This window comes from Pelmatolapia mariae, linkage group LG23, assembly GCF_036321145.2.
Source record: "Pelmatolapia mariae isolate MD_Pm_ZW linkage group LG23, Pm_UMD_F_2, whole genome shotgun sequence".
Lineage (NCBI taxonomy): Eukaryota > Metazoa > Chordata > Actinopteri > Cichliformes > Cichlidae > Pelmatolapia > Pelmatolapia mariae.
The window spans coordinates 7,264,604-7,292,225 of NC_086246.1; the positions used below are offsets into that span (position 1 = coordinate 7,264,604).

The following is a 27,622-nucleotide window of genomic DNA, read 5'->3' on the forward strand; positions in this document are numbered from 1 at the left end:
ACATAGAGACAGACAACCATTCATACTACGATTCACACCTATGGGCATTATAGAATTACCAATTAACTTAACCCCACTATAACTGCATGTCTTTGGACGGTGTGAGGAAGCCAGAGTACAAATTTACAGTACAGAGTAACAAATTTCCCACCTGTGGGACTAATAAAGGTTATCTTATCTTATCTTACCCAGAGAGAACCCATACAAACACAGGGAGAACATGCAAACTCCACAGAGAAAGAAGGTCCTGAGTTCAGTTCCACACTGAACTCAGGACCTTCTTGCTGTGAGGCAACAGTGCTGACCACTGCAAGATTGCAGAACACTGGTCAACTGTTCTGCAGGTCAAGTTAAAGGCAATGTCCAACATCACAAAGGAAAGTCCTACAACACAAAGCCTACAACACAAAGCACACAGTCCTTTTTTAGTCACTAGTGACTAAAAAATTCTCATTAGCACCTTTCCACGCACTGAGCACATACTGCTTTGCCTTTACAGTATGGCCCAGATAAACCTCTGTGGGGTTTGCAAATTCACACTATACAAGATCTATCATAAAACATTGTTAGATCCCAGGAGGTCTGGACTCCATCTACATTAAACTTTTCTATAGCATTGAAGGTCTCAGTGAGCACCATGGCCTCTATCATCTGTAAATGAGCTCGTCCCTCGGCTAATGTGAGCAATCAGGGTAGAAGTGCCTTAGTCAGGAAGCTGAGTGTTAGGGTACCTGGGTCGTCGACCCAGTGTTTGTGTTTTTGGTTCTTTGAGTCTTGTTAATTTATTCGGTTCTCTGTGTATTTTGTATTTCTTTGCCCAGTATGATTTTACTCCTGAGTTTATTCTCTATTTCTAGTCTTGGTTTGCCTTTGTGATTCCTCCCGTTAGGTCAGTCTTGTCTTCATGTGCATCTGTCTGTTCCCTTAGTCAGTCTGTGTCTCTGCGTACTTCCTGTTTTACTTTGATAGTCTCCCGCTGGTGTGCGTCAGGTTCTGTTCTGCGTCTCCCCAGTCTCATCTGTTTAATTAGGGTCAGCTGTGTTTCCTTTCTGGTTCTTGTTCCCTTATTTAACCCTTGTATTTATTGTCTGTGTTTCCCTCTGTTCAGTATTGTGTGTTTCTAGTTTAGTTTCTAGCGTTCCCCAGTTTATTTTCTGTATTGACTCCTGCCAGCAATAAAGCTAAGGTTTTTGAGTTTATGTTCGCATGCTGGAGTCTGCATTTGGGTCCTCCATTCCTGCCTGCCGCACACAGACCATGACACGAAAAACCTGACAGTTGGTATTCTGACAGTGCTCCGGCGCTGCTCTGAGGATAACCTTCCAATGAGACAACCATTTCTGCAGCACTCCAACAATTACGCCTGTCTGGTAGAGTGGCCTGACAAAAGCCAACCCTCAGTAAAAGGCACACAACAGCCTGTCTGGAGTTTACCAAAAGGCACATGCCAGGCAACCTATCAGATAATGACCAAACAAAATTCTCTAGTCAGATGATACAAAGATTTAAGTCTTTGAGGGTCATGTCTGGAGCACTGCTCATCACCTGGCCAATACAATCCCTAAAGTGAAGCATGGGGGTGGTAGCATCATCCTTTAGGATGGGTACCCTGGCTAGTTTTCCCAGTTCCTGAGGAAAAAAATGAATCTAGCAACACAGAGAAATCTTTAATCACATTTTAAGCTGAGTTCAAGGTTATATTTATTGACAGTCTGGATTCTTGTGTATTGGTTTGGATAACTGTGTCCACCTTTTGCTGTTCTGGCTTGGCTGGCAGGTACTGGACCTTCTGTTCTGGTCAGGCTTCACCTTTTCAGGTGAAGAGGGCTATTAGAGTACTCTACTATAACTGAGTCGGCTGGGTCCATGATCAACCCAATATCACGGCAAAGGATGTTATAGACACGCCAGTCCACTGTGTCCATTTCATGCTTTGCATTTCCATTTCACGTTTTAGAAAGGTAAAACATGAAATGGACACAGTGGAGGGGTGTTGCCATGATGGTCACATTCTTTTGTCAGGCAGCAATTTGACCCAAAATAAAGGACTTTGAAAACCACACAAAAACTGAAATTTCAGTTTCATTGTTGAGTTTTTACAAAATACGATATAAAACACACCACAAGGAGGGATATAGCCAGCGGAAGAAAGTGGCATTGAGTAGACTGTGACAACACAGGATAACGGGGGGATAGGAAACAGGTGGGAACACAGTTTGTTAGGTTTATATTGTTGGATTGTCATTTATGCTTAGAAATATATACTCATATATGCTTAGAGTTTTATAATCGATTGCATAATGATAGAGGTCTGATCCTTAGTAGTGTTCTGGCATGCACACACATCCTAAGGTCATGAGAGAGGTCGTACCTTCTCTTACTGTTTTAGACATCTATGTCTGTTTAGGTGTAAGCGCCTTTCGTTTAGATGAACTGCTGGACTTCCAGGCCCAGCAGATTTAGGGGAGTCATTCACAAGGTCCCCCCCCCCCCCCACACACACACACACACACACTCATACCTACGCTACACACAGACAAGGTACTCTTCGTTCACATGTATGCCTGTGTAAGATGTAAAATGGTAAATGGCCTGTATTTGTATAGCGCTTTACTTAGTCCCTAAGGACCCCAAAGCGCTTTACACATTCAGTCATCCACCCATTCACACACTGGTGATGGTAAGCTACATTGTAGCCACAGCTGCCCTGGGGCGCACTGACAGAGGCGAGGCTGCCGGACACTGGCGCCACCGGGACCTCTGACCACCACCAGTAGGCAACAGGTGAAGTGTCTTGCCCAAGGACACAACGACCGAGACTGTCAAAGCCGGGGCTTGAACCGGCAACCTTCCGATTACAAGGCGACCTCCCAACTCTTGAGCCACGATCGATGTCATATGTTGATGAACTTATGAATATTCATATAATCTCAATAAAGAGCAGTGCTACGGGGGAGCTAACCGAGAGTGACTGGGGTTCGAGCGGCAGGAACAGCGCTCGTCATGGTTCTCTCCCTCGTGCACGAGATCACACAAAGAGTTCAGCCTGGTGTCCAATGCTTTTTGCCATTGTAGTAGAATTGTCTCTAAATGTTCCAGCAATAGGCCTGTGCTAGACAGACCTATCACAGTTCTAGGGTAACTAATCACTCTGGAGGACGCTAATCAAGCTACAGAAGAAGACCAGTCGCCAAAATAAAACAGGAAGAGACTTGCAACTGAATAGGGAGACAAGATTAACTTGACACAAAGCACACAAGACACGAAGACCAAGCCAGACACAGAAACACAAAGTAAGCAGAAATAAACAGGGATACAAGGAAGGTCACAAAAATGATTAGATGTAAAACTGTAGCCTTAAAAAATAAATAATACAGAAGCATGATCTAAAGATACTAAAAAATTACAAAACTAGGAAAACCCCAAACATCCCTTGGATCAAGGGATCATGACAGTTTCACACTTACTTTGCCAAAACACCCCAAATCCTCCACACCTTTGAATTTCAGGGGACTTCATCATTTTCACAATTCTATAATCTCACTTCTAGTATTATTCCTAACTATGGCCAAGAAGAAGGTCATCACTCTGAATTGGAAACCAAAAAACAAGCTACATATTGAGTTGTGAGCAGTGGAATTATCTTCTAATATAGCTCATATAACTAGGGGAAAATATCTGCTTCCCTCAATAGTTAATACTGCTGAATTAGATGGTCTTCAACTATGAATAAACTAACTGGTGAAACTGATTCCCAAAACACATCATGGTAACATGCATCATTAATTTTGCAAGTTCTGTTAATATAATTCATATTTTTTCTAAGTTGAATCATTCTCTAAAGAGTACTAGAGATTGCACTGCCATTAAAACCATCTACTATTACAAATGTCTTACTAGGTAAATATATGAATGTGTGTTATGTATGTACTGTATATATGTAAATATTAGGGGTGCAACGATACTCGTATCAATATTGAACCGTTCGATACAGTGCTTTCGGTTCGGTACGCATATGTATCGAACAATACAAAATTTTTAATTTATTTTATCAACTTTTCTTCTGACGATGCTGTCTGTGTTGACCGCTCAGTGAATCTGCGTTCGACTACTCCGCCTAGGCTGCACTGTCGAGCACAGATCCACTGAGCGCAGCGCAAGCTAGCAAGACAGAAGTTCAGCTCGTTGCAGCATGGCAAATTGAACCTCCCCCACCCTCATTCAGATCTGGCGTTTGGAACTATTTTGGTCTTCATGTGACGTATGACCCTGAAGGTAAGCGCGTCATGGACAAAAGTAAAACAGTGCCACGCAATGCTCAATTACATTGGTGGGAACTAGTGCGTTAGCGCAGTTAGCTTGTTAACGTGTTGACGCCGTCCAACCCCACGCACGGGGCGATCCGCGGTAGCTCGTTAACGGAGATTTGCCGCGTTGTGGCGTTAACGTCATTTCAACGAGATTAACGCTGACAGCACTAGTGGGAACACAACGAATATGACTGCACATTTACTCTGACATCATCCTAGTGCAAAGACAAGTGGAAGCAGACAAAAACAACAAGCACGCATGCTACAAACTTTACCCGAGTCATTTAGACAGTATGTGTATTTAGAGTATTAAAGGTATTTATGGATATGTGTTGTTCTGTGCAAGCATACACATATGCAGCATGAGACAGGAAATTCTATTCTAATCCCCCCACAGTCCAGTGACGTGCATGATGGTTAATTGGCCAAAGAAATGCATGTGAGATAAAGGCATGTAGTATAAAACCATTTCAGTAGTACGAGAAGGACACTGCTATATTTCTATAGTCTTTCTGTATATTTTAGACCATGGATTATGAAATCCAGTTCCATGCTTAATCACTTGCATCTGTTACATCTTATAGAAAAATCAAACTTGATAATAAAAAAAAACAACAACTCAGTTTTCCTTTAATATAGCGGGTGTGTTTTTCTTTCCTGGAAAGAGATCGGCATAGTGTGATACAGGAGTGCGTTTAAGTTTTAAGGAGTTTGTAGCGCTGAGCTGCCTTTTATTTTGAAAAGTTTTCTCATGTCTGATATATTAGACGGCCAGGTAAAATCCTGTGTTTTGGTCAAGTTTTGGCTTGTCCTCACTGTGATGCTAATTTAAACTCATTTTTTTATTGTCAGATATAAAATATATACATTTGTAACAAATTGCAGCTGCTTGGGCCCACACCTGGACAGAGTATAAAACAATCACTGGGAGAAAAGAAGGTGGGACACACAGACAACTATACATACTGGTACTGCAGGATTCTTGACGGTGATACAAGGTGTTGTTGCTCTTAATGCTCCACTTATACCATGATAATATTTAAAGCAGATCTTCGTCTCGGCTGTGAAGAGAGAAAACACAACACTCTACCTTTATGATCATAATTCCATATATTAAAAAAAAACATTTTCATAAGAGTTATGTAACTTGGTAAAATATGTGCCAACAACAGAAAGCATTGATTCCAAAATCATTGAACACCTTATTTAAATAAAATTGAAACATAAATCTGTTACTACATTATATTATACACTGTGCAAAAGTCTTGAGTTACCCCTCACCACTGTTTATAATTTGCTAGAAAAAATGGGAAATTAAGTGATTTTTTTTTTTAAATTTAAGTGTGAAGTTATGCATAAAATAAAATGAAATGTACAGTATTTGATGGCTTCCTTTGTTCTAAGACTCATATGTACAGTATTCTGGATGACCGCCATCACTTCAAGTACTTTGCCTTCACGCAGGTATGAAAAAAAAAGAGAAAGAGAAGGAAAAAACAAAACAAAACACACAAACAAAGAAACATATGTACAGAAAGATACAGTTTGTAACTATATACATCCAGAGAGAGGGCAACTGAAAGGCCAACACACTCAGTAGCAGATGGTGACATAGCATTAGTACATGTTATTATAAAAATAAAAATAAAAATTAAACAACCATTCCTTCAACGATGAATATCAGCGATATCAGGCCTTATAGAACTCACATAGCGGAGCCATTTTCCCCAGTGTTTTACAAATTTCTCATACTCAAAATTCACTAAAAAAGTAATCTTTTCCATCTTATAAATCTCAAAAGTTACATCAATCCAGCTGTTTAATGTTGGTGGATCCTGTGTCAGCCATCTTTTGGTCAGTGCCTTTTTACTTGCAGCCAGCAGCACACCAAGTAAGTATTTCTCTATACCCTTTATGTCTGAGGGTATGTATCCTAAAAATATGGATTTGAAATCAAAGGGCAAATATGTACCAAATATGTTTTGCATCACTTTATGGACTTCTCTCCAGTAGTTCTTAATATTCTTACAATCTCAAAATATATGGTAGTGGTGTGCTGTTTGGTAGCCACAGTTCCTCCAACATTCACAACTTCCATCATCATAATGCGCCTTTATAGCTGGGGTAATGAAAAAATGAGCAAAGCTTTTCCAACAGAATTCCTTCCATACATGTGATTTTATACTTTTCCAATGAAAGGAACAAATGTTCTGCCATTCCTCTTCTGTAATTGCCAGACCTCCCTCTTTCTCCCATCTTTCTTTTATATACTTTGTTGAATAATTGCTGAGATCATGAAGACGTTTGTATATTTGTGAGATTACACCTTTCTTAATTTCTGACTTATAAACATTTACAAAGAGTTGGATAAGTGGCCTCACTGTAGTGGGTATTTGGTTTTTAATGCTTCAAGTATAGAAGTTTCTTAACTGCAAGTATCTATAGTGGTCTTGGCTTTCTAAATGAAACGTTTGCTTTAAAATTTGGAAACTCATAATTTCATCTTCCTTTACAATACCACATATCGATGTAATTCATTTATCTATCCAGTTTTTAAAACTAGGGTCTATTTGACTTGGTGTAAATTCCGAATCATATACACACCATTTTAATATTTTTATATCCTTCTCCAGCTTATTTTCATTTACCACCATTTTCCAAACCCCTAGTGTGGCCTTTACCCAAGGATTTCTTAATTTGGAAATGTAGTCCTGTAGATTTTTATCTGCTCAAACTGCCTGTATATGCATATTGGTTATTGTTTTGCACTCAATTTCCTTCCATGCTGCTACATATAAGGGATTGCACCAGTGCAACACTGCCCTGATCATTGCTGAAGAATAGTATTTTTTTAAACATGGTAGGCCACAGCCGCCGTTCTCTTTGGGCAGTTGTAATGTTTTGTATCGTATTCTGGGTCGTTTCCCTTGCCATATAAATCTAGTAATCGTTTTATCCCATTCAATAAAATCTTTTTGATTAATCTGGAGTGGGAGTGTCTGAAACAGATATAAAAATCTTGGTAAAACATTAATTTTGAAGGTTTCTATTCTAGAGCTTATGCTCAGACATGGGATATGATTCCATTTTGTAAGGTCCTCTTTGACTCTTTGATATAAATGGTTGTAGTTTTTGTCAAATAGTCTATTTGTATCTTTAGTAAGTGTTACCCCCAGGTATTTAATTGAGTCTGTGTTCCATTTCAGTGGATGTGCTTGTCTGAGCTTTTCAGACGGACTATAATTGTAGGGAAGGGCTTCAGTTTTATTTAGATTCAGTTTGTATCCTGTCATTGGGCCAATGTTTTTAAGACAGTTCATTACCTCTGGCAGAGACTCCTCAGGTGTTTTTAGGAATAAGAGTACATCATCGGCATAGCATGCTATTTTATGTGCCACATCATTTATTGTAACACCTGCGATTTTTCTGTTTTGCCTAATATATTGGGCTAGAGGCTCCAGAAATATAGCAAAGAGAAGAGGAGACCAGGCACAGCCTTGTCTCAATCCCCTCTCCAATGTTAGAGGTTGAGTTAGGTGACCATTAATCCTAAGCCTTGCAGTCGGGTTATCATATAATGCCTTTACGTTATTTATTACTGGCTCATTAAAACCAAATTTATGCAAGACTCTAAATAGGTATTGCCAACAAACAGAGTCAAATGCCTTTTCAGCATCAAGACTGAGGATCACAGCCTGCTCTGTATGTTGTTGTATATAGTTCATTATGTGTAGAGTACGTCTTGTGTTATCCTGGGTTTGACGTTTATGTATAAAGCCAGTCTGATCTTTGTGTATGAGGTTAGGGAGTATTTTTTCCATTCGTTTTGCCATAATGGATGTATAGATACGGTAGTCTACATTAAGTATGGAAATCGGCCTGTACGACCCACATTCTTTCTTATCCTTGGCCTCCTTCGGTATGAGAGATATAATTGCTTCTTTCCAGGTGGGTGGGATTTGTGCCTTTTCAAGTACCCAATTGCATGTTTTTCTCAATATAGGAATAAGATCCTCTTTGACTGCTTTATAAAATTCGGAGGTGAACCCGTCACTTCCTGGCGATTTATTAGCTTTCAGGTTTCTTATAGCATTTTCTAATTCCTTTACTGTTATTTCAGAGGCTAGTTGGTTATTCTGGGCTTCACTCATGGTAGGTAAATTGAGCGGTGGCTGTAGCTCAGGAGGTAGAGCAGGTCACCTACTGATCAGAAGGTTGGAGGTTTGATCCCAGGCTCCTCCAGTCTGCATGCCAAGTGTCCTTGGGCAAGATACTAACCCCAAGTTGCTCTCCGATGCATCCATCGGAGTATGAATGTGTGTGAGTGTAGTTAGAAAGCACTCAGTATAGAGGTAGTGCTTGTGAGAATGGGCGTGACTGGGTGAATGTGGCGTGTTGTATAGAGCGCTTTGAGTACTCCGGGAGAGTAGAAAAGTGCTATAGAAGAATCAGTCCATTTAAGAATCAGCGTTTCAAGAAATGTGTCCATTTGATCAATTCCGACATCCATAGTTTTAGAAAAGAGTTGTTTATAAAAAGTTTCAAAGACAGACCGGATCTTGTCCTGCTTACTTTCTATTGTGTTTTTCTGGGGATCTCTTATTTTGTATATTGTATTGTCTGCTTGGCGTTTCTTAAGATTCCATGCCAACAGTTTTGTGAATTTAGGACCATTTTCGCAATATCTTTGTCTAAAAACTAGCATCTTCTTTTAAATTTCCCGAGTGTACATTAAGTTAATTTCATTTCTTAGTTTTTTAATTTGTTCTCGTGTAGTCAGATTTTGGTTTTGTGCATGGCTGCTTTCTAGCTGTCTCAGCTGTTTTTGGGAGTCCTGTAGTTTTTCCTGGTAAAGTTTCTTTTTCCTTGTGGCAGCTGCAATGATTTTTCCTCTTAATACTGCCTTTGCTGCATCCCACAGTATCGGTGGGGACACCTCTCCATTATTATTTTCTTTCACGTACAATTGGATTCCATTGCTCATTTCTTTCCTAAAATTAGCATCATTAAGTAGGCTGGGGTTAAATCTCCATATTGTATCTCTTTAGTTTCCCACTAAGTCAACTACAATATGCACTGGGGCATGGTCGCTAAGATCTATTGTTCCAATGTCTGAGTCGATAATTCTTGAGCTGTCCCTGCTATATACAACGAAATAGTCTATTCTAGTATATGATGAGTGATGTGAGGAATAATGGGTATATCTTCTTACATTGGGGAACATTTCCCTCCATATATCAATCAAACCCATGTCCTTCATCAACTCTTTCACTTTTTTACCAGTTGTTTTGTTGGAGCCTGTTTGTTTTGATATATCAAGTTTTGGGTTTAAATGTATATTCAGATCACCTCCACAGACCAGGAATCCTTTAGAATGGGTAATCATCAACTCTATTATCTTCTTGTAAAAAGAAAAAGTACTACCAGGTGGAATATATACACTAATCAGAGTGAAAACAGATCCTTCTATCGTTCCCCTGACCAAAATATATCTACCCTCCTCATCTTTTTCTTCATACATTTTTTCAAAAGAAACCCTGTTAGATATCAAAATTGCAACTCAGCTCTTATGCTTTGATTTATGTGATGAGAAAAACACCTTAGTGAAACCCATCCTTTGCAGTTTTTTATGTTCTGTGTCGTCTAGATGTGTCTCTTGTAAATATACAATATCAGCCTTCTCTTTTTTGAACCGTTTGATAGGGTTGAGTATTCCATTGACACTGAAGAAAATCCTTTTTAGTCTTTCACGTACCTCCCAGCCCACTAAAGGAACAATGGGCTGGGAGGTCAGTTCCTTAATCTTAATTATGCAAATTCTCATGACCACTGTTCCTTCAGTGGGCTGGTTTCAGTCATTATGCAAATGTACTGTTTATAAGATTGGGGAAACCTGCAGTCAGCTGAGACTGAAGAAGTCACCTGGATGAGTGACGAAACGTTTCTCCCACAAAACGCTACGTCCAGATGAACAGAATCAACTTTTGGAGATTTACTTACCTGGATGATTGAGCATGCATCAAGATGTTTTAAATCCACCATATACACTGCCAGTCAAACACCTTCTCATTTAATGTTTTTTCTTTATTTTCATAACTATTTACATTGTAGATTCTAACTGAAGGCATCAAAACTACGAATGAACACATGGAATTGAATTATTCTTGGGTTTACCTTTCAATATAAAGTGCCTTGAGGCAACTTTTGTTGTGATTTGGAGCTATATAAATAAAATTGGATTGAACTGAAGTGAATTATGTATATCTGCTACTGGAACTCTGTGTGGCATTTAAATGGACTCTAATCTGAGGTACTGTTAACCTGCAATTTCTAAGGCTGGTGACTCGGATGAATTTATCTTCAGCAGCAGAGGGGACTCTTGGTTTTCCTTTCCTGAGGCGGTCCTCATGTGAGCCATAGCACTTGATGGTTTTTGCAACTGCACTTGGGGACACATTCAAAGTTTTAGCAATTTTCCAGACTGACTGACCTTCAATTAGTAAAGTAATGATGGACTGTCATTTCTCTTTACTTTGCTGATTGGTTGGTTGATCAGGTTGAAGAATTTATTAATGAAACTACAACATAACATCCAGAACACCTCTCATCTCTGCAGTAATAAGTCATGTCTTCCACCACTTGGAGGTACTGGAACATGTTCAATGCCACAAAATTGTAAAGATGCTACATGATATTTCATAACAGTAAAGTGGGCGTCTACTGGATAATCTTTACCAAATCTATGAATCGCACTTCTGTGTTCACTTATTCTCTGTTTCAACTTCCATGTGGTTTTGCCAATATATGCAAGACCCCAAGGGCAATGTATCTTATATATATAACATGGGTAGATGAATATCACACTTCTAATCTAACACTTTTTTCTGGTATGTGGTTTAAAAAAGTATTTAGTTTTACTAGTGTTGTGAAACTGGCTCTAGATTTCAATACGCTAGATTTTAAAATGGCATGGAAGTGGGTGGATCACTTTTTAAAAACTATTTAAAAGCTAAGTATTTGAAGCTAAAAAAAGAAAACAGCAATTATATACTGTATGTTTACATTTTGTATCAAGTTAAAATAAAATAATTATTTTTTTAAATACAAATAGAAATTTGATCATTTGAGACTGGAGTAAACTAGGTCTTTAAATCTGTCCCACATTTCTAATTCAAGTTTATTTTGATGGTAAGAATGACCAGTGAAAATTGAATCTTCAATAATTTGTGAGATATTAATATATAAACATCATCTCAAATTTCAATGTGCAACAAAATGGCCTGAAATGAATATCTATTTATCTTGAAACATAATTAATACATGAAGTTAAAATTTCACAGTAACCACTATATATGTTCAAACTTTGTACCATAACATTTCATGCAAATCAGATCTGAGATGGAATCACTATATGACTGTCCTTTGCATCTCCAACTCAGAAACGGAGACTGAGACTTTAATGCACTTGTTCAAGCCCTGCACAGACCGCGGCAATGTGCCAAAAGTAAGACAAGTATGTACACCCAGTGAAGCCTGGCCTCCACAGCAATAATATCATTAGGTTTGTATCACCAAACTCAACAAAGCTATGCAGCATTAACGGGAAATATTCATCGCATAAATAAATGATCATTTGCAATTAACAAGAACACAAGACACTCACGCTCCATAAAATAGGGTCCCGGCTCCAGTCTCCACACAATCTGTCCTCTCTGGGTGCCGTTCACACCACGGTTCTTGGATTCCCACACATTGGCCACACAGGTCTCATCTGTGAAACATTTATATGTAAATATACATAAATATGTTTAAGTAAATATACATTTCTAAATGTGTTCTTTACCTTTGCACAGATGCTTACAGACATAGAAGGATGCCAACAGTTATTGATACAAGAAGAACACACAAAACTAAGTTTTTAAACAGTGAAACTACAATTCACAAAACTACCACACTTAATTTTCTATTTGTTTTTTTAATTGTTATATTATTTCAATATCTTACATTTTATGTATTTACCTTCTTATTCTCTGAATTTGTCAAATTTAAGTACATAAAGATCTTTTGTAGTAACATGTTTCCATATCATTGATTTAAGTGTTTTTCTTCTTCATTGTCTGTCTGGTGTATAACATTGTTGTTAATGCACAATTTGCACAGTTAAGCAGCATGATTCATTATTGAAGAATGTCATAAACGGTTTAAAGTGCCTTTATTATTAGTTTTTGACAGTCTTCATTAAACGGTTCTCAAATTTAACTTAATATCTGAGTGTCTCTTAGCTTTCAACTAGTTGGTTAGTCCATTTTTTTCCTCATTAAGTTGACTAAGAAATTGGTTGCACTGAACATCCATAATAGCCATTTATTTACAGGCAGGGTCTACTAGTCCAAATCTGATGATCCCCCAGTTAAGTTCTGAATTGGCCTTTTCCCGCTCCTATTTTTAAGCATATTAAAGGACAAAAATGACAGATTTGTATCAGCAGTGTCATCCTCTGAATGTTTTATCACACTGTGAGACATGTTTTTATTCTTCAGGACTGAGCTGACTGAGTTATGATCTGCACATAGTTTTACTTATTTTACTTAAATTCACCATCTCCTATTTACCTCAACTTAATCTTGTTATTGAATGCTCCTCTCTGCCCTAAGTCCTCTATAATAATAATTAAAAGAGCTAAATAATCAGGGGAAATCTTGATGTTGATTTGAATGAGCCATAGGACATATAAATGTCACCACATGCAGTTGGATCATCACGTAGGGGCCAGAAGGCAAAAAGAGGATGAGACTCGATATCAGGTTAGTTGTGAGCCACAGGGTATATCTTCTTTGTTGTTTTCTTCCTTTTTTAAGTTTGTAGGTGTTATTGTTGCTTTGCTCACTAATTTTAGTTTATTCCTGCTCCTAAAAAGCCTTGAAGAATGATTGGTCTGCCTATAGTTTGGGCAGTAAGTCTGTGTTACTGCGCTTGTGTATTTTCCTTTTCTTTCCCACCAAAATCTAATAGAAACATATTTTGGGTAAATTACTCAGGAAAAACTCTGAAACAGCAGAAAGCTTTTTAACAAAAAAAAACAAAAATCAGCCAGATATCAGTTAAAATTTAATTTGCCAATTTTACTATGAATCTTACATTTCTGACAAACACAAAAAACATATGATATATGATATTGATCTCTGATCTTCATTATATATAAATCCTATAGATTTCCTCCCTGATCGGGTCTGGACTGAGATGCAGCGCAGCACATCTCAGATGGGCAGATGGGCCTCTCTTCCAAACATTAGGATACTCGTGGGGAATGCTTCGGTGTACCAGGTAAAATGGTCAGTGACCACTAGGATGTCACTCCCAGTGAATCTGGTTGAACTAGTAAACGCACCCTGATATATTACCCACACTACGTTTTTCAGGCATTGCTTCAGTCATTTAATTCTTGCTGTCCTGTTATTTATATTTTTTTCCAGTTGGTGCAGAGCACCTATAATTTTGAAGTAATGACGATAAAAAGTTATCCTATTGTATTCTATTCTGTTTGCTCTCTGTGCTTGGCCTCTGTCTAAGGCTGGCACCTTTAAACTTTCCACAAACTTCTTCACAAACAGAGCGGTCACATTCTTCTACCATCAATCAGGTTCAGTGGTGCTCTTGTATCACCAGCAGAGATTCTTCCCCGTCACCTGATCCATGCAGGGTCCAAAGCTCACCTCCCGCAACTGGCATTAGGCCAGTTAGGCATAATAAACTAAAAACTTTACACATCAGGAACCCAGCAGTGCCTCGATTTATGTAACACTTTCTATGTACCTCTGGACTGACATGCAGCGCCCTGGGTTCTTTTCCCTGTAACAACAATCAACATTAATATACCAAAAACATCCTTTAGCTTCTAATAATATACTTAATAATCCCAAAAAAAAAACCAAGAGGAAAAAAGTGCAATATTATGGTATTTATTTACCAAAAGTAGGCAACACAAAAGAAAATAATAATATGTATTTGGTCCTCCTTAGAGCAATCATTTAGGCAAAGAGTGTCATCAGTAAAACAAAACAAGATTAATGCTCCAATGCAACTCCTTGTAAACCAGGATTATTCTACCAATAACTGGTCAACCTTTGGCTAACATAGTAGCTGATGCCCAATTTTTGTTCAACAGACCACAAAACACCCCACCCATTCAGCACCCCGGTGGTAATAAATCAACTGAGCAGAGCTATTACTTCAGTATTAAACACATTTACATTCGTGTGCCCAGGTGAACAAAAACTAGATATGTATATGTAAAAAGCTGGCTATATTCAACTAAACTAGCCGTTACAAGCATGAGCAGACAATGCTCAATTACGATGGGTGTTAACGAGCATGTATGCTAGTGTGCAGCCCTAGAACAGGTTTACTAACAGACTCTCAACAGAAGTGCTGACTCACAGTCAACATTTCTTTGTGGTTGCTAGAGGTCCTAAAAATTGTGTTGTTGTCATTTGGCAGTAAAGCAGGAAACGACTGCAAAAATGTTTGCACAAATCCTCAAAAACTTGCTTTCAGCAGAAAACTCAGTCCAGCTCTGCATCGACAAAGAACACTTCAACTTTGCTTTGGCAGAAAAAGACACTAAAACAGTCCAACTATGCATCAAAATAAAAACAGCACTAGGCTCCCTAAACTGAGAGGCTACTGTGAGGTCTGTCCCCAACAGAATTTCAGAGTCTCTCAGAAGCTTTAGTAGCTAGTTGCTACCTGTGTATATCCAACAGTTTACTTCAGTCTCCAGCCACCTTGGCCTCACTGCTCCCCTCCCCCTCCTCTCTTGACTCTTCAAATCAAATCAAATCAAATCACTTTTATTGTCACATCACATGTGCAGGTACACTGGTACAGTACATGTGAGTGAAATTCTTGTGTGCGAGCTTCACAAGCAACAGAGTTGTGCAAAATACAATAATGTAAAACAAGCAAAATATAAAAATGGCTAATCTAAAAAGTAATAAATATATGTACAATATGTAAAGGTATATACATTACTGAATGTGTATACTAAATATGTTTTTCTACGTGTGTGTGTTTGAGTGTGTATATAGTATGTATATACATGTTTTACAAATGAAATAAAGTAAACAATAAAATAAGATATATAAAATATACAGAGGTTGGTATGTGCAAAACAGTGGTATTTATATACAGTATGGAGTGCATAATGTTGAAGTTCCAGTAGTGAGGGTGAGGTGTCTATGCTAAGTGTTCAGCAGTCTGATGGCCTGATGGAAAAAGCTGTCTCTCAGTCTGCTGGTACGGGACCGGATGCTGCAGAACCTCCTTCCTGATGGAAGTAGTCTGAACAGTTTATGGCTGGGGTGACTGGAGTCCTTGATGATCCTCCCCGCTTTCCTCAGGCACCGCTTCCTGTAGATGTCTTGGAGGGAGGGAAGCTCACCTCCAATTATCCGTTCAGCACACCGCACTACTCTCTGGAGAGCTTTGCGGTTGTGAGCGGTGCTGTTGCCGTACCAGGTGGTGATGCATCCAGTGAGGATGCTCTCAATGGCACAGCGATAGAAGGTCCTGAGGATGCGGGGGCTCATGCCGAATCTTTTCAGTCTCCTGAGAAAGAAGAGGCGCTGCTGCGCCTTCTTCACTGTTTTGTTTATGTGTACTGACCACGTAAGATCCTCAGCCAGATGTACACCAAGGAAGCGGAAGCTGCTCACTCTCTCCACAGCGGCGCCGTTGATGGTGATGGGGGTGTGTACTCCTCTGCACCTCCGGAAGTCCACTATCAACTCCTTTGTCTTTGCGACGTTGAGGGTGAGATGGTTGTCTTGACACCAGTGGGTCAGGGCGCTGACCTCCTCCCTGTAGGCCGTCTCATCACCGTTGGTAATAAGACCCACCACTGTAGTGTCGTCCGCAAACTTCACAATGATGTTGGAGTTTCTAGTGGCCGTGCAGTCGTAGGTGTAGAGTGAGTACAGGAGAGGGCTCAGTACACACCCCTGTGGAGCACCAGTGTTCAGTGTGATGGGGGATGAGGTGGTGCTGCCCAGTCTGACCACTTGGCGTCTGTCAGACAGGAAGTTAAGGATCCAGCTGCCGAGGGAGCTGCTCAGTCCTAGATCCTGCAGTTTCCTGTCCAGCTTCGAGGGAACGATGGTGTTGAATGCTGAGCTGTAATCTACAAACAGCATTCTCACATACGTGTCTCTCTTCTCCAGGTGTGACAGGGCAGCATGGAGTGTCAGGGCTATGGCATCATCAGTGGACCTGTTGTGGCGGTATGCGAACTGTAGAGGGTCCAGTGAGTCGGGTAGTGCAGAGCAGATGAAGTCCCTGACCAGCTTCTCGAAGCATTTGCTCACGATGGGGGTCAGGGCTACGGGTCGCCAGTCGTTCAATGAGGAGATGGTGGAGGATTTGGGTACAGGGACGATGGTGACCATTTTGAAGCAGGCTGGGACTACAGACAGAGAGAGGGAAAGGTTGAAGATGTGTGTAAACACTCCAGCCAGCTGAATCCTCAGCATGACTTGAGGACGCGGCCGGGAATCCCGTCCGGACCCGTAGCTTTGCGTGCGTTCACCCTCCTGAAGCACTTCCGCACATCCTCCTCAGACACAGTGTGCGCACTGACGTCATCCGCGGTGCGCACACTGTCCGGTCTCGTGGTGTTCGCTGTGTCGAATCTAGCGTAGAATACGTTTAGATCCTCACACAGAGAGGCCGTGGTCTGCGGTGTGCTGGTTTTCCCTCTAAAGTCTGTGATCGTGTTTAGTCCCTGCCACATACTCCGAGGGTTGTCAAAATGTTGCTCCACCTTGTCCCTGTACTCACGTTTGGCTGCTTTGATCGTCTTCCGGAGTTGGTAATGTGCGTGTTTGTAGTCCGATGTGTTCGCGGAGGCAAAAGCGGTGCTCCGTGCCGCCAGTGCTGTGCGAACATCTCCGTTAATCCAGGGTTTTTGATTTGGGAAGGATTTAACTGTTCTGGATGGGACGACATCTTCCACGCATTTTCTGATAAATCCGCAGACTGAGTCTGTGTACTCATCAATGTCTTTAGCAGCCACGTGAAACATTTCCCAGTCCGTGTGATCAAAACAGTCCCGCAGCGTAGACTCCGATTGGTCCGACCAACGGTGCACCGCCCTCAGGGTTGGAGCTTCCTGTTTCAGCTTCTGCCTGTAGGCGGGCAGGAGCAGGATGGAGCGGTGATCTGATTGGCCGAATGGGGCGCGGGGGAGGGCTTTGTATGCATCCCGGAAAGAGGTGTAGCAGTGGTCAAGAAGCCGGTCTCCACGAGTGCTGAAATGGATGTGTTGGTGTAGTTTTTGTGAGACTTTCTTCAGGTTACCCTTATTAAAGTCCCCGGTCGTGATAAACGCCGCCTCTGGGTGTGCGGTTTCCTCACTGCTGATCGCGCTGTCTTCCCATCAGACCAAGAATTGAGAAATGTAAGGTCTCTCATTTATGACTAATCTTAGGCAAATCTTCAATACCTTCTTCACTCAGTTTAAGGCCACATCCTCCAGCGAGACTGCCTACCTCCCTGTCTTGAAACCCTACCAGTTTGCCTACAGAGCATATTGGTTCACAGAGGATGCGATCACCATCACCCTTCACAGCTGCGTGAGGATGCTCTTCATGGACTACAGTTCAGTATTCAACACCTTAATCCCAGACATCCTTATCACCAAACTGGACCACTGTCATCGTCAAATGTGCTGATGACGCCACTATGGTTGGGCTAATTTCTGACGGAGATGAGACAGCATACATAAAACAACAAATTAATTGTTGTCTGTATAGAAGTGTCTTCAGCTGCTTTTTAAAAGAGTCAATGGAGTCTGTACAACTTAAAGACAACTGAAGAGAATTGTATAGCCTTGGTGCCTGAAAAGCCCAATCCTAGCATGTTTTGAACCTAGTACATGGGACCAACCAAGCATGAGGTTTCAACAGGTCAGAGTTTTACTGGGGAGCGTCACCACATAGAGCCCTAAAAGTTAAAACTAAAATTTTAAAATTTATCAGCAAACAATGAAGAGAAGCCAAAAGGTAGTATGCAATCTCTTGTTAGTGCCAGTTAAAAGTCTTGTCGCAGCATTCTGTACAGTCCAAAATCCAAAGTTAATTTGGAGAATCGATTCTCAAGCAACACTGAACTGTCAAATATGACGCTCAAATTTGAGACTCGACTAAACAGAAGAGCCTAAAAAAAACCACTGATATTCCAACTTACCCAAAAGGAATATAAAATGAGCCCGATATCGACCGCCCACTTACCCCACGTCGTAATAAGACACTGAAGAAGAAGAAAAAAGGAAGCATCCAGGGTAGCAATTCTTGTTTCTGTTACACTGTCATAGACTTTCAACTGGTGTAATTTTGCTATTGAAACTATGATATATCCCATGATATTGATAGACAAAGTTGTAGAAAATAGTGCAACTCATTAAGATAAATTACCTATCATTACAAAAATATAGCAGACTGAATGCACAGTCTAAACAAACACTGTTACTGTAGAGCTGCAGAAGGCTGGTGGAGAAGAATATTTCAAGAATTCAATAGGAATTCAGAACTTGTAACAGCTTGTAATAAAAAAAATGTAATTATGATAAAGATAAACAAAGATTAAGCAAGCTTTGAAAGTAAGAAAGTATAAACAATATTTATTATTTTTCAAAGTGTTTTATGCAAATGTAAATGTGTTGTTCATATGATCTTAAAAAAATGTTTTTAGTTTGAAATATATACTGGTCAAATAATCAGAATCAGAATACCTTAATAATCCCTAAGTATATGTATGTATTATGTAAATAAATAAATATAGGAACACTTTGGAAAACACATCTGATCTCCATCCATCCATTCTCTTCCCTGTATCCTTATCCAGCTCACAGTAGGTGCATGAACCTATCCCAGCTCCCATAGGGCGAGAGGCAGGGTACACCCTGAGAAATGTGTCAGCAACAAAAGAGTCCAACGTCTTGAAATGAAAAATATACCCACAGAATTCCTGAAAAAGTAGTGAAAAAATAATGTGGCAGACTAGTCCATTTTTCAGAAATGGAACTGCAACAACCCAAAATGGCACTTTGTATGGCCACCACATGCTTTTATGCATGCCTGACAGCAGCAGAGCATGCTCCTAATGAGATGATGAATAGTGTCCAGGGGGATTTTTTTCCCAGGGTATCACTGACCTTCTAGACAGTGCGTTTCTGATCCGTTAGACATTTACACCAGTCGATTACTGGAGGTCGATTTGTAGGGCTCTGGTACTGTTTATTCTATTTCTTGTTGCACAAAGAAGCAGATACTGCTGAAATCTTACCAGCCACTTTAACCAGATTACCAAGTTTGGTCTTACTGGTTAAAAACAGATTACCGTACCAAGCTATGATACAAAACATTCAAACAGATTCAACAGGTATCACCTCCACTGTATGTAACTGTAGGTTCTGGTCTGCTCCTGAGTGTGATTACTGTGTTAGACTCTGCACAAATGAACCACACCATGAGTAAAACGAACCAGAGTTAAATTTAAAAGGGCCAAACACCAAAGGTTTGAAAACATCCTTAGAATCTTTGATCATTATGCCAAAACCACAACACAGTTATCTGCTGTCCCATTTAAGAAAGCAAGCTATCTAAATATTCACAAAAATACAAAAAGAATTGTTTATAATTAGTAAAGTAAAAGTATATAAGTGTAATAATTATAAAAAGTAATAATAATAATAATAATAGTACCTGTGTGCTAAAGTCATCAAAAGCTGTTTAATTTTTCCCAACAGAACGGAGAGCAACTGATTAAAAATTAAGAAGCTTTTGTCTATTAAATCTTTCAAAAGTAATCCATTAAATCAATCTGGCATGTTATCACAGTTACCAGCTACCTGTGTGTCATGCCAGAGAAACGCCCACCATCTTTTTCTGTACCTATGGGCCCAGCTCTATGAGGTTACCTTGAATTGATACTAAGCTAACTTCAGCTTTGTTCTACTAGTTCACGCAAGAGTAACAAATAAGAGATATATGCAGAGTAACTGGTGATAAAGTAGTAATTAAATTTGTTTTCCATCTTTGAGCAAGTGAGTTTCAGTTTCTCACCAATGTGGTATAAGCCGATCCAGTCAGTTGCATCAACTTCCTCCTTTATGTCCCAGGAGATCACCAGGTGGCTGTGACCCAGAGTCACCTGGTATGTAGAAGCTGTGAGCGATGACCGACTTTCTGAAGTCACCAGGTCTGTGTCACTATTGGCCCGCTGAAGCCCCAGTCCTGCTGTTTCTGGCTGATTCCCTGATGACATTGTAGAGGAGGCCGAGGTCGAGGCTCCAATTGGTTCCTGCACTGACAAGCTGCAGACGTTGTCAGGCCCAATCGTGTAGGGTCGGGTATGTGGAGTGCGTCGACGCACCGCCAGCAGGTGTTCCCTGGCACTGCCACTAGGTGATGATGAGGATGATGAAGAGGCAGTGGCAGCTGTTGCCATGGTAACAGTAGAGAGAGGTGAAGGGAGGGGATGAGAAGTTAGGGGGTTAGGTGATTAGCTAGTGGTGCTGGTGCTGGTAGTGGTGAGTGTGGGGATGTAAAGGTGAATATGGTGATGATAATGGTGGTGGTGGTGGTGGTGGTGGTGGGGGGGGGGGGGGTGACTATGGACAGAGGCGAGGGGGAAGGACAGCAGATGCAACAGAAAGGCGAATGGTGGTGACAAAACAAATGGACTGAAAAAAGAAAACAAATAAGGAAGTGGAAATGATGAAATCAGAGTATGAATAGCAAGAAATAAGACCAGCGACCTTTAGTTTAAACAAATGCAAAGGTAATAGGAGAAAAGGGAAGAAGAGGTGGAGGCAACTCTTCATCAGAATTGAATATTTGGAGCAGTGCAACTGTGGTATAAAATAAAGGGAACTGCTTGGATCATATTTCCACTGAAAAAAATCTTCTGCACTGGTGGCAACATTTAGGACAAGGCACTTGAGAGTTTCCAGTTTCCACAAGCTATCATTGAAATGAACGTAAAGTGTTGGTGGCTGAAGCTTCTGTAAGCAGTCATTTATATCCTGTCATGTGACACCAGTCCATTTTAATACACACTTAAGTGCCAACAGTACAGCAGCCTCTTGCTTAAGAATTAGAGTTTGCTTGAAAGTTTGAAAGGTTGAAAGTCATCCAGCCACACATTATAAAAAGAGAACCATGGAGGTGGGACAGGGGCAAAAAAGATGCAGAAGGAAGGATAAAGATGAAGCCAAGATCATGCCACTTGTATGTCCAGGTAGGAGGAAGTGATGACAGGGGTGGTCCTACAATCCACAAGGACTGTCAGGGATGAAAGGAGGCTGGAAACCTAAAGGAGAGAAAAAAAGAAGCAGCAAGCTGATTAAACAGGAAGAAATTATCTTTTGTCATAATCTTTTGTATGCTTAACAGTGGGTTATGTCACCTGAGACGACTGTCTGGATAATAATCCGTCAGTTTAAAATAATTTAAACGTTACTAGAGCCACTTGCAACACATGCAGAGCTTTGATAACAACAAACAGGGAAAATACCTCCAACATCTACAAACATTTGATCACACAGCATGCAGCAATTAGTACAAATGTAATGTGTAAGGGTGCTTAGCGATTGGGGGCGGGGGGATCATTTCACCATAAACTGGCTGGGACCAGTTGCTCCCTGGAAGATTTCAGACAGAGGAGTTAAAGGAATTATAAGAAGAGTTGTCCAAGAGCCAAGGAACACTTGTGGAGAGCTACAGAAAGAGCTGGAATCAGCAGGTACAACTGTTTACAGGAAAACTATAATTAATGCACTGTTCCAAATAACTTTGTGGACATCTATTGTTTGATTTCTTTGGATGTGATTGGATTGGATGAGTTATTACTGCCATGTGGTGAGAGCTTTATTTCAATAGTACCTTTGAGAAATACATTTACTTAAAAAATGGTGACATATTCAGTACTTATTATTATCTACATGACACATTAATAGGAAGAAAAAGCCAAAAATCATCCTGACACTGGCAAAGGCATCAACTACGGGCCACCACTATAGCATCATCTGCCCCTAAATTAAGGAAAATTATAAATTATATATGAAGCTGCTGGAAGTGCTTTCCAGCCTGCAGGTAAAATAAGTATTGTGTTGTGGTGGTGCAATTTTCTGGCAGTAGGGACATCACAATTAAATTATTAACTCTAAATTATTAAAAACTGTGTTTAACTTGAAGAGTTTCTGGTTAACCCAAAGTTAATAGCTAATTTTGTTTATAAATCTGGAGCAAGTGTGTAGAAAAAAAACTGACCTCTTCGACAGCACCACTCACAAGCATGCTACATAAATAGCTGTAGCATGATTAGAGAACAATAGAGGGGTCCTGCCAAAGGGAACAGCTTCCTGTTCCCAGCACACCCACCACATTCCTCCATGCCACTTTGTGTCTGTTTGTTTTTCAATGCATTGCTCTGCTCAAGCTTAGAAGCACAACAAAGTGACTGAGTGTGACAGATTTGATGGCACTCCAATTATTTAATTAACTGTCTGCACATAATTGAGACAACACTATCAATCTGAGACGAAAGATGTCAGGACAAACTAGAATTGCAGACAACAAATGCTTTTATCTGAAGCAGTGCACTGATTTGCTTTGCTTTTTTAAGTCATATAGCAACTGCAACACTGTATCCAGGGCACAATGGGAACTTAATGTACCCTTCCAATAATTAAAAGGGATGCAAATAAAGTCTAGAAAGATGCATTCTGGACAGATACGTACATGTTTACATTGACACTAAAATGCATTTGAAATAATTCAAATGTAACTCATATTGTACACAAACAGACCGGATTTGTAGTTCAGATTCTGTAAACTTACCTAAACAACAATATTGTCCAGCCATAAATATTGCCAGTGTAAATTTGGCTATTATAGGACTTGCTCCTATGTATTTCGATGCTGAATATCCCCAAAGATGGGAGCATGAAATTGTCCAAAATGTCTTGATATGTTGAAGGATTAAAACTTTTAACTAGAACTAAACGGCCAAGCCCAACACCTGAAAAACAACCCCACACCATAATCCCCCCTCCACCAAACTTTACACTTGGCACAGTGGGGTCAGACCAATGACTGTAGAAAACAGTTTTCTACAGTCATTGGGTCAGACAAGTACGTTTCTCCCGGTGACCATGAAACCCAGACTCCTCCATCAGATTGCCAGATGGGAAAAGTGTGATTCGTCACTCCACTGCTCTAGAGTATAGTGGCGGCATGTTTACACCACTGCATCCAACGCTTGCATTGCACTTGATGATGTAATGCTTGGATGCAGCTGCTTGGTCACAGAAATCCGTTCCATGAGGCTCTCTACACACTGTTATTGAGCTAAAGCTCCAGAGCTCTATAGCATGCATGTCACTTGCATTTGCCACTAAAACAGACCTGGAGTAAAACGTATTAAGCCCAAGCAGCCCATAGTTTTCTCTGAATATGCTATCATACTTCAATGTGGAGTCTGTCTACTCACAAATGCCAGGGAACAAAGAAGCAGAGCTGTCACAGAGATGGTGAGCTCAGGTTAAGTTGAAAAAGAGTTATTTTCTAGCATCCAAAACAGAAGCGCTTGTTACTGTAATCAAAATCCTTTACTTGGAAAAAGCAGGTGGGAGTTCTTAATTAAACCAGCTTTTCGAAAACTTAAATATGAAGAAAAGTGAACTTTGAAGCTCCTCCCATCCACTGCAGTTCATTTTACACAGTGAAAAATCTACAGTAACGCTACAGACGTTAAATTAAACCATATGTACGCAGATGAACTATTAACTTAGTGTGACATAATGTTTAAAACAGGCATCTTTTACTTTTGTGTCACAGTGATACCTGCAGTAACCAGGGATCAGTCTACTTGACCATCTATATTTCAAGGCTTTAGTAACATTGTTTTGTGGAGTTATAGAAATATAAATATATAAAAATTACATTTATTAAGTTTTGTTAATGTTTTAAAATATAAAAATAAAATCCCACACCCTCCCAACATGCCAGTAAAAATATACCTGGTGCTGTTAGGCAAGACAATAAATTATTAACATTTAAACCTAATGTTGCATCAAAGCACAGGGTATGCTTCTGAGAATTTTCTTTATTGTTGCCACCACAGTAAAGGCTTAGAGCCACACATACTCATTCAAAAACACACAGGCGCGCACACACACACAAAAAGCATATACCCATGAACATACACCCACTTTATCTCATCCAGGAGCCACAATACTCTCAGAACTCCTTTTGCCTCCTTAGTATTTAAGAAAGCATTCCAAGAAGACAGAGCGAAGGCTATTTTATTTTATGCTTTAGTTTAAATGGTATGTAAACCTTATTTTATTTGACATTAATGTGTTTGTGAATATTTATTTTTGCATTTAGGGAAATGATTTCTACAAAAAAAATCTGATTTTTAATCAAAGGAAGGGTTTTCGCTTTTTTGGCAGATATTGTATCCTGCTAAACTATTACAATGCTTGAATTCTAAAATGGAAACCAATAAGCAGTTCCATTTTAAAAGACATGTAGGGTTTTTTTGCCTTTTGAATATTTACTGTTACTTGCTTAGTAAGTATTTCTTATGTGATTACTTGACAGAGTAATAAACAGAATACTCGCTAAAATAATCGACAGCTGCAACATAATACAAGATTTGAACTGCAGCCAATTTGATTGGCTGGATGTTGATGTAACTGGAAATAAAAACTACTCACAGTTTTAATATTACCCACAGACTAGAATCAGCGGTTTACTGAGGTTTATGTTTAAAATCAAAAAAGCAAATTAGAAAAGACAGTCAGGAATTTAATTCAAGTAAAAACAGGGCAGGATGTCCTGCAAAGGAAGTGGTATCAAGTATCAAGTCAATAGCCCCAGCTGTCCAAGGTAGGCTTCATACACTACAGAAATCAGCAGTACTGCCAGTTTGCTAGTGAAAAAGTCACACATTCAACCAATGAAAGAAAAACAAATTGCCACTCAACCTACAAACAGAACCTTGGTTTATACTACATTTTACTATATACAGATTACACAGTCAGGCTCAGATCCTGAGTAGACAAGTAGACATGGTGAACAAATCAGAACTGTAGTGCACTCACACATTCAGGTCAACCTCAGAATAAGCCCTGATCCCCTGCTGAATTTGTAAATGTGTACACAAAGTCATTCTCTCTCTTTTTTTAGGACAATTTCAGTTTAATGACAGAGTCAAGAAAGAAAATCATTACATAAAAGTTATAAACTGATTTGCATGTCACTGAGTGACCTAAGTAATGGTGAAGCACACCTGTCGACAGATTCAATTTCTTCTATTTCAACTTCTCCAAAACCATAGGCAAGACCAAACAGCTGTCAAGTAATGTCAGGGACAAGATTCTAGACATGCACAAGGCTAAGATAAACTACAAGACCACCAGCAAAACATTTGGTGAGGTGGTGATAAATGTTTTTTTTAGGATTATTAGAAAATGTTAGAAATATAAAATGACCATCAATCTCCAGAGCATCATTGGGTCTGGAATGATCATGAGAAATGTGCTACTTCAACGCAAAACTACACTGAAGGAGTTTGTTGTTGATCTAACAGAAGTTAGGTCTACAGTCACCAAGAACACTACTGGTAACACACTTTGCTGTAATGGATTGAAATCTTGCAAATGATTCAGAGAAGGCTTGGGACAAAGTGCTGTGGTCAGATGAAATCGGGCGCTTTGGCATCAGTTGTGTTTGGAGGCAAAGAAATACTGAGTATGACCCAAAGAACAACATCCCTACCATCAAGCATGAAGGTGGAAACATTATGTTTTGGGGCTGCTAAGGGTACAGGACGGCTTCACTGTCCCGTGTACTGTAAAGTCTTGTACGAGAACTTCCAAAACAGTAAGAACAGTTAATTGATGGGTCTCCAGCATGACAATGACAAGAGTCAAAGTGGAAAGATAATATGTGGAGGGCGCTAAAGCTTTGAGGTGCTAAGCAGCAGCCCATAAGCCTAAAGGGTTTAGAGTTTCTATAGAGAGAAGTGGACCAAAATCTGTCTTCATATGTGTAAGAAATTCGTTCTTGCAGATAATGGTTCTGAAAACAGGTTTAACTCATTAACTCCTCTTTTGCTCCTACAGCTTTTCCTTCTGACAGCAATAAATGAAGATGATACTCGAGGCTAAAGATGTGTGCTGTTGCTAATTACAGATTTATTTGTTCCTGCTGCTACAAATGGATCAAAGAATGACTTCATCAGCTCACAATAGCAACCTCGTCAGAGGCAGACTGTTGCCTAAAGAAAATGGGATCATGTAGCGTTAACGGAAACAAAAACAACAGTTAAACCCCCAGCTTTTGAGGTTCTTCTCATAAACGCATACTCTATTGTGCTAAAAGAAGTATGTTATTACATATATAGGGAGACGCCTTCCGTACCTTTCCTTTAAAAAACAAAAACAAACCGTCGTTCACAGAACGGCGAAAGATGGACCGAACACGTCGCTCACTGAAGGACAACAGGCCTCCTCACGGCCCTGACACAACAGATCCCTCATCAGCTTCCAAGCGGAATCCGCCGTCCAGAAGCCAGGCGCAACCCCGCTGCCTCCTCGTAATCCAACAAGGGAAGCAACACCTCTTAAAAATGTTTGCTTCTTACGGCTCCCGTTTATAAATCATGGTCCAACCTCGATCGTTCTGCTGGTCGGTAATGTTTCCGATTTAAAAGATCTAATTTGCCTAGACCGCTTCAAATCCCATCTCCTCGTTTCCTCGCCTCCCTACTCTTCATCCTTAGTTGGTACATACGCTAACTACGCTGGCGTGATCTAAAAAACAAACAAACAGTACTCTGAACATGAAGGTATGCTCCTATGAAAAGTCCTGCTCAGGAACTTTTGTTTGTAACAAAACCATTTCTTCCTGTGGGAAACCATGCAGCCCGTCCAGCGTCGAAATCAGTGATTTGACTGACACCTCCCACCTCCATCCCCTCCTTACGCCAAAGGTGCCAAAAATGAGGGTCGGGGACCTTCAGGGATCGCTTAGAAGTATTTCAATTACAGGAGGAGAATTACTGTTAATCACAGAATTCAGTATGCTGTTTATATTTTTTTTTTTTAATGAAAAGTTGAGAATGTGAAACGCATTGATATGAGGGGGGGGGGGGGGGGGACAAGGTCTGAATTAATAAAGAATAACTGCTTGAAGAAGGAAAATATACTAACAAATGCTGAAACAAAAGCAAAAACATTCAGCGTG

The 27,622-nt window shown here is 40.0% G+C and overlaps 1 protein-coding gene across 1 annotated transcript in view; it reads right to left on the minus strand.

The window, feature by feature from the left end:
- LOC134620904 (E3 ubiquitin-protein ligase HECW2-like) overlaps positions 1-27,357 on the minus strand; it is a 78,429-nt gene extending 51,072 nt beyond the window's left edge. The window contains exons 1-4 of the mRNA XM_063467255.1: positions 26,798-27,357; positions 20,429-21,677; positions 11,974-12,081; positions 5,277-5,371 (exon numbers count right to left, since the gene is read on the minus strand). Coding sequence (XP_063323325.1) covers positions 5,277-5,371; positions 11,974-12,081; positions 20,429-20,813 — 588 coding nt within the window. The 5' untranslated portion in view covers positions 20,814-21,677; positions 26,798-27,357. The remainder of the gene's footprint in view (positions 1-5,276; positions 5,372-11,973; positions 12,082-20,428; positions 21,678-26,797) is intronic.
- Positions 27,358-27,622: the final 265 nt, after the last annotated feature.